At 36.2% G+C, this 13716-nt stretch overlaps 1 protein-coding gene across 3 annotated transcripts in view; it reads left to right on the top strand.

Moving 5' to 3' along the window:
• The window catches only part of LOC107668393 (insulin-like growth factor 2 mRNA-binding protein 2), a 79959-nt gene that overhangs the window by 46375 nt on the left and 19868 nt on the right, over positions 1–13716 (top strand). For all 3 annotated transcript variants that reach the window (XM_016460255.1, XM_016460254.1, XM_016460250.1), the window contains exons 3-10: positions 2021–2069; positions 3202–3253; positions 5604–5667; positions 7458–7745; positions 9691–9825; positions 9906–10028; positions 10721–10856; positions 11826–11960. In XM_016460255.1, coding sequence (XP_016315741.1) covers positions 2021–2069; positions 3202–3253; positions 5604–5667; positions 7458–7745; positions 9691–9825; positions 9906–10028; positions 10721–10856; positions 11826–11960 — 982 coding nt within the window. The remainder of the gene's footprint in view (positions 1–2020; positions 2070–3201; positions 3254–5603; positions 5668–7457; positions 7746–9690; positions 9826–9905; positions 10029–10720; positions 10857–11825; positions 11961–13716) is intronic.

Below are 13716 nucleotides of genomic sequence, written 5' to 3'. Positions count from 1 at the left end.
CCCCCCGACTTTGGTAATGAGTGAATATGCAGCAACGCAATATACTTTTTGATTTATCACAATACTGTGAAATAATCATATTAAAAATGGTTATTACACAGTAGGTGGAAATTGGAAGTCGATAATATCTTATTTTCTTAATTTCATACAGAATACACTGTATGTGTTTTCTTGTAGGTTATGGAAATACATTAACAATAGAGTTATCAGTAATTTCTATTGAATAATGCATTATGTTTTGATGCCTGATGTTACAAGTAGAGCCCGACCGATATATCGTTTTGCCGATATTATCGGCCGATATGAGCCTGTCGCCGATATATCGGTATCGGCGAATATGCCGCCGATATGAAATTTTTTTTTACAGAACATATAATGCAGATAAAATGCTTGAAATGGTGTAATTACTTAGTTTGTCCAGCAGAGCGCGCTCCATTGTTTGCTACTGGCGACCTGGATGAAACGCTTTAAAGCTCAAGTCTATGGAAAACCATTGAAACTTTGAACGGCCATATCTCCGTAACGGCGTGGCGAATCCGCACCAAATTCGGGGGATCTCTTCAGCTCAAGGAACCCTCTCGAACGCGAATCGAGTGTACGTCTCGAGGCCCTCTTTCGAATGAGACCACCCCCGCGTGGATAGCCCCCGGGGTTCGGGAGTTACGGGTGGTTAAATTCGTGGTCCGGCGCCGACCGATCTAGCGATCCCGGGGGGCTACCGACGTGCGGAGGGTGGCGTTCGAGAGGGCTCCTCGAGCTGAAGGGATCCCCTGAATTTGGTGGAGATCCGCCGGCGCGTTCGCGAGATAGTGACATCAGTCAACACTTTCCCTTCAGTAAGGAGGTTTCTCGTTCAGGCAGCATTCACGCGTTGTCTTATTCGACTATATCGGCCGATATATTGGTATCGGCCTTTTTTTTTTTTACTCCCTAATATCGGTATCGGTATCGGCCCCAAAAAACCCATATCGGTCGGGCTCTAGTTACAAGGTTTTAGTGTGAATGGCCATAAAATAACGATTAATAACTATAAATAGTTATGTCATATGACGTCCTGTGAAGACAGATGGGAGATACATGAAATTATTAGAGATGCACCGATCGATCGGCCAGGGATCGGAATCGGCCGGTTTTCCTCATGATCGGCCCGGATCGGTGATCGGTCTTTATTCTATTGCATGTATTTGTGCTGTTGTTTGCAATTTTTTTATTTGTTCTTATTTTATTACTGACTTTTTACTTGTTTTTTTTTTTTTTTATGAAAATAAAACTGTTGAAGAAAAGTAGATTTTTGTTTGTATATGCTGTCAATTATAGTTCTTAGAAAGAAAATCGAAATCGGCAAAAATCGGTATCGGCAGATCACACTAACAAGAAATCGGAATCGGCCAAGAAAATTGCAATCGGTGCATCTCTAGAAGTTATACCATAATATTCGATATCTCAACATGTATATATTTGCTCTGCATTTCAACCTAATATTAAAAATATTACAAGGCATGTTTTTCGCGTTTAACACAAAAATGAACAATATTTAATTATTTTTTATTTATATACTTTATACCAGTATCACAAAACGGTACTAAATAGCAGTGTATTTTTACTAAAGCATTTTAAAATGAACTATTTTGTGTTCAGAATCATTGATTCAATATTTAGAATTGATTCACTGAAATTATTCAATTATAACATTTCTGTCCTAGTTATAAGTTGTGAGGTCTTAGACTTTAACTTTAAAGTCATAAGCATCACTATATTCACAAAATTTCAAGAATATGGTTACTGTTTGTCATGTCACAACAAGTGGACAGCTCAAGTTATAGCTTGTCAACTACTGTAGACAACTGAAGTTTTATGAGTGTTTTGTCTCACTCTGTTTCTTTGGTTTCTGTTGGATCTGATCTAGAGGCAGTCTGTATGTTTTCACGCTGTAGCACCTATGCTGAATACTGCTGCGCTTCTCTCTTTCCACTTTCTTTTTTGTCTCACTGTTTCTCTCTCTTTCTTTCTGTGTCTGCAGGAGTCGGAAGATTCAGATCCGGAACATTCCTCCTCATCTCCAGTGGGAGGTGAGTGTGTAACCGCTCGGGCAGAGAGAACAGTGTGTGTGTGTGTGTGTGGTCAAGACTCTGTCTATCTCCGCTGTGCTGCAGCATTTCTTTCTCTAACTCACGATGCGTTAGGGATGCTCCGCCCATACACACAAGTACACTTCCTCTGCAGTCCATGAGAATCTGTCTGGAGAGAGTTCAGCCCTGGTGACCCAATTGTAAATCCTGATGACATCATCACAGTGAGCGCTGGCCCACTTGCACGCTCTCACACACTTGTGCATGTATTTGGACACTGTGCCTCTGTATTCTGCATTTCTCTGTCGAGTTTAGTGGTTCACTGTAAAAATCCATGCGTTCATTCAATATCATACCATATAAGCAGCTGCTACTCACAAAAATGGCTGTTTTGGTGACATTTGCACACCAGTTGAATCTTGAGCATGAACAGGCACTTGACACAAGCTTTGGAAGAACTGAAGAATATCATTGAATAAAAAAATTCTCAAGCAATGATTTGAATTATGATGAATATACACTTTTTGAACTTTAACAGCCCCAGGTGACTGAACTGTCGTTGTATGAATAGCTAAACTACCGTTCAGAAGATTAGGGTCTGTAAGATTTTTTTTAAGAAAGGGGGGATGGGAACTCAAAAATATCAAGCAGCATATTAACTGTTTTCAACATTGATAATAGTAAGAAATGTTTCTTGAGAATGATTTTTTCTGAAAGACTGGAGTAATGGAGTAATTTACCATCACATAAATTAAATTTTCAAATATTTTTAAATAGAAAACGTGTAACTGTAATAATGTTTCTCAATAGCACAGCTTTTACTGCATTTTTAATCAAATAAGTACAAGACATTAGAGATATAAAATATAAGAGACATCTTTTCAAAACATTAAAAGTCTTACTGCCACCAAACTTTTGAATGGTAGTATATGTATACTTTGTGTTAGACAGAAAAATAATAGCATACAGGGTTTGATATTTGATGTAATGGTGAGTATAATGATAGCATTTTCATTTCGGGGTGAATTATTCATTTTATTTTCCAACTCTTTACGATCTCTATTTTCTGGTATTCTGGTTTGAGATGTTTTGCTGTTTGGGTTTGTAACTGATTGTGCTCTTCTCATTGCAGGTTTTGGACAGCCTATTAGCACAGTATGGTACTGTAGAAAATGTGGAACAAGGTAAAGTAGTTGCCATAGTCTAAATTGACTATACTTACATATAATTATATAGTATACTAAGTTTAGTTTTTTTCTGTTTGGGTTGTTGACATTTTAAGCAGTGCTTTAAGATATGACATGCTAAATTCCATCCAAAAATTTTCAAATTCTTCAGTAATTTATATGTTTGCAGCTTGTATCAGCTGGATGCTGAATCACATTCATATTCATGTTGTTAGTGAATAACCATTTATGAAACAATAAAGAGTCTTTTCTGTTGGGGACTTTGTCATACTGCACTTGTGCTGATGTACCCTTGTGGATGAATCTAAATTACTAACAGACTGGAGTACAGAGACAATGTGTGCGTTTACATCACATGTTATCCAAACTTAAATCACATCAACACATGCTGCCATTGGAGGTGTTTTAGTTTTGAGGTTCTGTGATTGTTTTTCCCAAATGAGAGAGCGCATGAGAGGGATGGCACACAGGCAGGGTGCTTGAAACTGAGTGTGAATGAGAGGAAGTCACAGACAGACAGTGCATGAGAGAGGGATGAACTCTGCTCTGGCTGAAATGAGCAGTGTGTGGATTGAAGTGGGAGAGAGTGGCGAGGCTCCAGCTGTAATGTGTGTGTTTTGAGAGAGGTGCTGCATGGTATTAGGAAGGTAAATGTAGGCGCCTGTGGTCTCTCTCCCACTCACAGCTGAGACGGATTGCGTTTATACCTGGTTTTAACACGCATCTCCTGCGACCACTTGTGATTCGATGGGAGGGTCTCTGATTTAGTGACTAAACATTATTTTATCTGTGCTAACTTAATGTTGTTACAGTGGTGCTTGACATGACCTGTCATTGTATGCTGATATCAGACGCAAGCACCTGTTCATAATCCAGACAAAAACACACATCTTAGCAAACATGTCAGTGATATCCAGAATGAGAGTCCACAGTAAATAAAAGAAAAATGTTTAAAAAATGTACTTTAAAACAAACGTGCCGAGTTCTTAGAAATATACTATTTGTATTTATGCTGGTTTCATATAGTTTTGAAAAACCTTTTTTCGATTTCCAAGACAAGTTTGCTTTTAAAAGTGTTTAAATGACTTTAAAACTGTTATGTGGTGTAACAGTCAATTAAAAATCTTGTTCTAACACCTTGAATATATGTGAGTGACATTTTTGCAAATATCATGAATTAGTGATTTTGTTTATTAATTGTTTATTAGAAGTACTAGTTTTGGGGAGATATAGCTTAAATTATTGGATAATTTGTCATATTTTATATAACAGTCAAAGCAGTGAAGCAGTTTAAATATTTTTTAGAATTAATTAAAAATATATCTGAAATAAAAGATTGTGCTAAAGTACTTAGAATTAATTTAATGAATAAAATAATTACTAATCAGGTTTTTATTTCAAGAATTTTTAGTTTCTTTAGTGAATTTTTCTTCATTATTGATCGCCCACACATTTGACTCTATACCATTAAAAAATATCATAATGAATTTTAGTTGAGAAATGAAAAAAAAAAACATGCTCATTATAGAAAATGTGTATTCAAGCTATTGTATGTATGAATTGCATTTTTAAATAAGTTAATAGATCCATACAAAAAAAATGACCGTCGTATCATTGTCTCAAAAACTACAGAATTCCCAGTCCCAGTCTGAATTAATGAAATAAATATGATCATGTTGGCATGATGTAAGGACATTGCTACTTCTCGTCGTTCTTTCTCAGGGCTTATTGCGTGATGTGTCTGCATTGGTGACACTCATTGGTTCTGAGATTGATCGCTTGAGCTGTCTTACAGCGAGGCTTTTTGGTTCTCTTCATGTGTGAAACTTTGGATTTCTGCCCAGCTGTCCCACTCAACTTCGTCCAGACAGACTGTCTGGTCCTCTAAGCACACAACTCCATCTAATCAATAAAAAGGCAGGCTCTCCTCTTAAAAATGCCATACACATGCACATTGTCTTTGCAGTGGCTTCTGTCTGTAATCATTGAAATGACCCAAGATGAATTCTTGTAATGTGGCAAACCTTCATTTAGTCCCATTTCACACTCTTCAGAGAATATAATACAGCTTGACCTTTACATGATACACAGGGCTTTGATCTACGGATGTCAGGGTTGTTTTGTGCTTGTCCTGTGAAGTACACATCTGGCCATGGCTCAGTAATCCTTCTTTTATATGCAGATGCTGGGACACACAAGTGGCTCTTCACAGCACTAGTGTATACTGCGTTAGTTTGTCTGTATGCACCTAATACAGAAGCATGCAGTCTCATGTTTAGGAATATGACCGAGCTCCCTGTTTCTAACTCGTATTTTCTCTCTGTATTCATTTACTTTCTTTTTGCAGTTAATACTGATACAGAAACAGCAGTGGTGAATGTGACATATTCAACAAAAGAAGAGGCTAAAATGTAAGAATCTAAGAATTAAGGTTTTGTTTTAGGGATGGACAGTGTAGCCAAAATCATATGTTGACATTTAAAGGGTTAGTTCACCCAAAAATGAAAATTAGCCCACAAATTACTCACCCTCAAGTCATCCTAGGTGTATATGACTTTCTTCTTTCAGACGAATCCAGTCGGAGTTATATAAAAAATTGTCTTTGATCTTTCAAGCTGTTTAATGCCGCTCAGCGGGTGTTGCATGCATCAGTCCAAAAGAAGTTAAATAAAAAGCGCCCATCCATAAAAAAAAAGTGTCTCACACGGCTCCGGGGGGTGAACAAAGGCCTTCTGTAGCGAATCGATGCGTTTTTGTAAGAAAAATATCAATATTCAAAACGTAATAATCACTTTAATGTAGCTTGCGCTAACAGTCCTACACGGAAGCTGCTCCAGGAGGATGACCTATGAGGTCAGCTTTGCACATGCGCCGCTCAGAAGTGACGCACACGGAAGTGCAGGGGAGAGATCAAAACAAAACAACGGTCACTAATTAGAAGTACAAAAGGAGGATTTGTAAAGAAGAATGTCGGAGGATTTCGATATAAGCCAAGAGGAGACTGGTTTTCCTTTGCTAAAGTAAGGAAACTTGCCTTCCTTTGCTCCTGTTAACAAACGTTGGTTTTCATGAGACTCACGGGCGCATGCGCAGCACTGACCTCATACGTCATCAGCCCAGAGCTGCTTCCGTGTAGGACTGTTAGCGCAAGCTACATTAAAGTGATTATTACGTTTTGAATATGGATATTTTTCTTACAAAAACGCATCGATTCGCTAGAGGAGGCCTTTGTTCACCCCCCGGAGTGTGAGACATTTTGTGAGACGCTGTGTGAGACATTTTTTTTTATGGATGGGCGCTTTTTATTTCACTTTTGGACTGATGCATGCAACACCCACTGACTGGCATTAAACAGCTTGAAAGATCAAAGACAGTTTTTTATATAACTCCGACTGGATTCGTCTGAAAAAAGAAAGTCATATACACCTAGGATGACTTGAGGGTGAGTAATTTGTGGGCTAATTTTCATTTTTGGGTGAACTAACTCTTTAAGTTTTTACTGTAGTTATTTTTGCTCATTTTAATATTATAAAAAATATTTATTATTCTTTTACATGAAATTTAGAAATAATATAATAATTTATATTTTTATTACAATTATAGGATAAAGCACCTTTTTATTGTTGACTAAATTGTTGTTGATTTCGTTAATTGAAATAAAGCTGATTTAAAATAAAATATACATATTAGATGAAAAACTTAAACTTCAAAAAATATTAAAGCTAAATAGAAATATTTAAACTACTAAAAATAAAAGCAAAATGACAAACTTAAACTAAAATTAAAATGAAAACTTAATATATAAAAAGCTGTCAAAATATTCTAAATACTATAATAGTAAATTAATAATATTAATATAACTTTAATAAAATGAATAATAATATTATAAGTAAAATTGTGTACTATTACTAAACTATATAAATAAATAAATAATTTTTTTTGTCACATTAATAATATATATCAGAATTATTTTTTTCCCTGAAAAAATGAAATCCCAAAATGTTACAATAAATCACTCCCATTATAATTGTCAAAGTTTTCTGCATTGTACATGCCCTTCTTCAGAACCTCTAACGGTTGACATTTTTAACTGTCACTGGTTATATACCATCATACTGATTTACAAAATAGCAGTACAAAACTCACTATCTGTACACTGTCATTATATTCCACTGATAATTGTCCCCCTCTGTGTCTTCAGAGCTGTAGAGAAGTTAACAGGACAGACGTTTGAGGATTACTCCTTTAAAGTGTCTTATATTTTGGATATGGATGCTGCTCCACCTCTGCCTGCGACCCGGAATCGTCACAGTGGAAGGACATCACGGGAACAGGACTCGCAGCCCGGGACCTCTGGAGGCTCCCTGGGGCCCCGACAGAAACAGCCAGACTTCCCCCTGCGCATGCTGGTGCCCACGCAGTTTGTGGGAGCCATCATTGGCAAGGAGGGGCTCACAATCAAAAACATCACCAAACAGACACAGTCTAAGTGAGTGAGATCCTTAAATGTATTGAACAGGCATCTGTGGTTGATAAGATTCTGAGGAATTCTTTCAGTGCACTGGAATTAATATGCATTTATTTATATTATTTACATAATACATAATAAATTAATTAATTACAAATGTGATATACACTACCATTCAAAAGTTTGGAGTCAGTAAGATATTTGGAAACACTTTGCAATACATTTTTTGGAAACACTTTACAATACATTTTTAACCACATTATTTAATGTGAACTAACAATTAACAGTAACTAAGATTAATAACTGCAGAAGTATTGTTTACCTCAACTTTTACTAATACATTTTTAAGATCAAAAGTTGTTAGTTACATTAGTTAATGCACTGTAAACTTAAATGAACATTTTTTATAAATTAACATTAACAAATGTTAATAAGTGCTGTAAAAATATACTGCTCATTGTTTGTTCATTAGTTAATGCATTAACTGTTAACAAATGAGATCTCATTTTAATGTTTTACAGATTTTTTTTGTTTTTTGAAAGAAGCCTCTTTTGCTCACCAAGGCTGCATTTATTTTAATTAAAAATACAGTAACAACAGTAATATTGTGAATATTAGTAAAACAACATCAACATTGTTATTGAAATATATTTGAATATATTTTAAAGGGTTCCTATTATGCTTTTTCACTTTTTCAACTTTAGTTAGTCTGTAATGTTGCTGTTTGAGCATAAAAAAAGATCTGCAAAGTTACAAAGCTCAAAGTCCACTTCAAAAGGAGATATTTTATTTAACAGAAATCACTTTTCAAAAACTACAACGAACGACTCATTTGGACTACAATGCATATTTTACGGGATTTGTGATATCACAAATACAGACGAATGGGACGAGACCTGGTTGAGCTGCACTAGAGAAGGCAACTAGTGTTATCACTATGTCAGAGACACGCTAGCTTTCCCAAGGCAGACGAACTTAGAGTGGTTACAATAATTCGGGCTTAAATTACACTCAAATTGATTTGATTTTGACGCAATATTTACACTGAAGCTCGCAGGCGGCTATGGTAAGGGGCATGACATTTCCCGACCAGGCGCCGAGTGCTGCCAATCACAACACACACTGGCCCAGCTAACCAATCACAGCACATTTCGTATTTCAGAAGGCGGGCCTTCATTTGATACAGGAACTATTCGAGCTGTTCATGCCAGACTGGGGAGAGAGGTGTTGTAATAATGTAAAATATGTGAAAAATAATGTGTTTTTCGAACAACCTAGTATGAGAGCCTGTTCTAGTACACCCCCAAAACAAAATCAAGACTTTGTAAAAGAGCATATAGGACCCCTTTAAAATGTAAAAATAAAATGTATTCCTGTGATGGCAAAGCTGAATTTTCAGCATCATTACTCCAGTCTCAGTGCATGATCCTTCAGAAATCATTCTAATATGCTGATTTGCTGCACAAGAAATTTTTATTATTATTATCAATGTTGAAATCAGTTGTGCTGCTTAATATTTTTTGTGGAAACCATGATACAATTTTTTTGAGGATTCTTTGATGAATAGAAAGTTCAAAAGAACAGAATTTATTTTGTAACATTATGAATGTCTTTACTTTCACTGATTAGTTTAACACATTCTTGCTGAATAAAAATTAAATTAAAATTAATTTATTTTACAAAATTACTTGCTGACTTAAGTTTTAAACAGTAGTGTACATAGAAATGCTACTATTAAATACATAGTTTACATAATATATTTAAACACACAAAAAAAGAGTACTATTCATCGCTAAGATCATTAGTATATTTTGCACACTAAGTATCCTGGAAATATGTTATATTTATTAATCAAATTTGGCCGTAAGTGTCAATTCACAATGATTTTAAAAACCTGCTTGATGACAGTAAGAACTCTTCATGAAGCTTTGATCTCTGCTGAATAGTCATGTTCTCGTCCTTACAGGGTGGACATCCATCGTAAGGACAACACAGGAGCGATGGAGAAGCCGATCAGCATCCACTCCACTCCTGAGGGCTGCTCTGCCGCGTGCCGCATGATCATGGACATCATGCAGAAAGAGGCTGATGACACGAAGGTGTAAGTCTGAATCTTCTGAAGTCACGGGACTTCTTTAATTACATCTCTGTAGTTGCCAACTTGTGGTCTTGCTTCTGTAGAACTGAGGATATTCCTCTGAAGATCCTGGCCCACAACAGTCTGGTTGGAAGACTGATCGGGAAGGAGGGCAGGAACCTGAAGAAGATTGAAGAGGAGACAGAGACCAAAATAACCATCTCCTCGTAAGTGTCTGTTGCATTTTATGGCGTTCATCAGGTGAAAACAAGGAAAGCTCATAATTATTTCTCTATTATGTGAAATTCTATAATGTTTTGTCACACTCCAGGTCCACAGTCGTCGTCTTCTCTATGGAGGCATACATGATTACTTGGTTCACCATGGAGAGCTCTTTTGATAGGAAATACGGTGTTTTGTGGTTAAGATATTGATCATAACATGACCTGAACATGTGATATTTTGTAATGGGCTGCTAAGTGCTGGGATCTGGTTCAGAGCATCAGAGTACAGGTGGTTTTATGTACTTCCCAGAAATAAAGTTTGTGCTGGGCACACAGATAGCTTAGGAGGTGAGTCACCCAATTAAGCCCTAACCAGGACTGCCGACGTCATTGCTTAGCTGTCCCTCTAAAAACAGCCTCAGTTACCAATGCTGTAATTATTTAAGACACTTTCTAATATTAGTCAATACCAATATGATCACATCATACACACAATATAATAATAATAATGATAGCAAAGATATTGACCCATTCAGATGTAATAAAAAAACCATTCTGGTCACATCATATCCACTTAATTAAAAATTCCCTCAATAGGAACACTGCTCTGATCTGACCAAAGTAATGCGTTTCTTAAACTGGTACCAGTGATTTTACTCTCACCTACTTTTTGTCTTTCTTGATTCTTTCCACAGTTTACAGGACTTAACTATTTATAACCCAGAGAGAACCATTATAGTGAAGGGGAGTATTGAGGCTTGTTGTAGGGCTGAAGTGGAGATCATGAGAAAGCTGAGGGAAGCCTATGAGAATGACATTGCTGCTACTAACGTAAGTGTTTGCGCTTTTTTGACGAAAGGAAAATGTGATTTCCACTTTTAAGCCACCGTTTTTATGTCATAATGAATATGACATTTTTTAGATTTAACTCAAAGAAATGCTGATATGCTCTTTATAAAACTGTTTATTGTGTGTCGAGTGTGGTCAACCTTGAGTCATCATCTTATAGAAGACGAGGCAGTTAGATGCCTCGTCTGTTTACTTGTGTTCAGTTATTGACTGTGTTTATAGGAAACAGCCTTGAGTCAGTCCGTCCCCTGCCGTGCATACGGAGAACGCACTGTCATCCTGGCAACAGCCGTTCACACAGACATGCTCGCACATGTACACCATTCCCCGTTAGCACGCAAGACAGGGAAGTGAAGCCATAGACTGAGAGCAAATACTGTAACAATAGCATCATCATTCTTGTTTACACCGGCGCATCCAACGTCTCCCTTCATCTTCAGTGAGTCATTTATTTTGTGGAAGAAGCCTCTATCAACTACACAGATAAAATTTATGCGGTTTCATTTATACTCACGCATTACTCAGTCCTCAGTCAGGCGTACAGTAAATTATTCATGCTTGGATCAAGTGTTTTTGCGACAGTTTCATGTGTAAATGTCTGTTAGTTGATCCTTGTAACCTTCATTCGCTTTTGAATGAAAGATGCACAGCAGATGAATCAGACAGAACACGAATAATCAGGCATATGAATTTCTCTGTCAAGAATAAACAGCATAAAAACTTTGCCACATAAAACGATGCACTGGGTCGATGGAGCCACCTAGCGTGACGGTAGCGATATTACAACACGTTATTACAAATATTCACATGGTTCATACAGCTCAAAATTACATTGAAGCTGAGAATTCTGTGAGTATTTTTTTAATCTCAAATGAGAGTTCGTGTCAAGAAAAACATAATAGCTTGAGGTCATGCACTGCATAATCATTCATAATCCATGATGTCTTGCAGCAACAAACCAACCTTATCCCTGGGTTAAGCCTGAGTGCACTGGGCATCTTTTCAACTGGTTTGTCAGTATTGCCACCAGCTGCTGGGCCCAGAGGCGTCCCACCCGTACACCCAGCTAGCTACAACCCTTTTCTTGTGAGTACAAACCACAGTATGGAATTCATTATGGAACTACAACATATCTGGATATATCAATCTTAGGAATGCATTACATTTAGCAGATCAAAATACAGATTTTAACAATTAGATGACAAATGACAAAGAAGAATTTACCAGTTGTAATTCAAACTCAATTTGTAAATCAATCAATTTGATATATATATATATATATATATATATATATTATATGTGTGTGTGTGTGTGTGTGTGTGTGTGTGTGTGTGTGTGAATTGTAATCTATGAATTATATATAATGTAATCTATAGATTAAGATTAAATTCAGAAAATAAATTAAGTTACCTAATAGAACATGTTATATATAATTATATAAAAATGTTATACATAATTATAAATTCAACACAAATTTCTGTAAGTTGCATTTTAAACATATATTATTAATACCATGAATTTCTGGAAATCCCCCATGTGATGTGTATAAAAAACATTCTTAATATTTAAACAAATATTTTTAAACTTTTTAAAATGTACTCAATGAATTGTATATTATATTATGAGTAACAGATTAATGTTTGTTTTCTTATATACAGTATATATATATATATGTATATATATGTATATACAGTGTTGGGGAGTAACTAGTTACATGTAACGGCGTTACGTAATTTAATTACAAAATAAATGTAACTGTAATCAGTTACAGTTACTAAGAAAAAATGTGTAATTAAATTACAGTTACTTATGAAAATGTTAACGATTACAAAGGGGATTACATTTGAATATTTACACACATATATACTGTATATATATATATATATATATATATACACACACACACACACACACACACACACACACACACAATACAAATTTCTGTAAGTATAATTTGCATTTTAAACTATTATTATTAATACCATGAATTTGTGGAAATACCCAATATATTGTGTTTGATAACATTTTCAATGCATAATCATACTGAAAATGTACATGTATTTTTTATAAACTATACAAGGAATTTCTTTAAATTTCACTCCATTTACATCCTTAAATTCAAATTTGAAGTACTACGTCCTGTTCTGTTCGCTACCTCAGTTTGATTTCATAGATTAAATGGAAATTTAGTCTGAATTCTCAGTTTAAAGGGGTCATATGATGCGATTTTAAATTTTTCCTTTCTCTTTGGAGTGTTACAAGCTCTTGGTGCATAAAGAAGATCTGTAAAGTTGCAAAGACTAAAGTCTCAAATCCAAAGAGATATTCTTTATAAAAGTTAAGAGTCAACCACGCCTACCTAAAACGGCTTGTTCTAACACGCCCCCACATATCTACGTCACTGTGTGGGAAGATTTGCATAACGGCGCCCAAATGTTCACGCAAAGAAAGAAGGCGTAACTTTTATTCTCGCTGTAGAATTGTTACCGCCATGTCGTGAAGGCGCTGTGTTATTCGTTGTGAAAGCGAAACTACTTTTTTTGGCCTTCCAAAAGAGGACGATATCGCTTCATCATGCCTGGAACTGATCCGTGCTGGTTGCTGAGGAAATAATACAACTTTGCATTGTCGATCGCCGGATCGGCTTTCACCGTGGAAGAAGCGGAGTCCAGCACGGGGTCGTCACATGTGGTTGTTGCAGGCATCACAGTATGGTAAGGGACGTAACATTTCCGTCACACGCTTGAGGAATTCGGCCAATCACAACGCACTGGATAGCTGGCCAATCAGAGCACACCTCGCTTTTCAGACCGATGAGCTTTGTAAAAATCGACGCGTTTCA

The sequence above is a fragment of the Sinocyclocheilus anshuiensis genome, unplaced genomic scaffold, assembly GCF_001515605.1.
Source record: "Sinocyclocheilus anshuiensis isolate Anshui unplaced genomic scaffold, SAMN03320099.WGS_v1.1 scaffold1237, whole genome shotgun sequence".
Classification (NCBI taxonomy): Eukaryota; Metazoa; Chordata; class Actinopteri; order Cypriniformes; family Cyprinidae; genus Sinocyclocheilus; species Sinocyclocheilus anshuiensis.
Note: the sequence above shows the minus strand (reverse complement) of the source record. Positions and strands in the feature narration are given on the sequence as shown.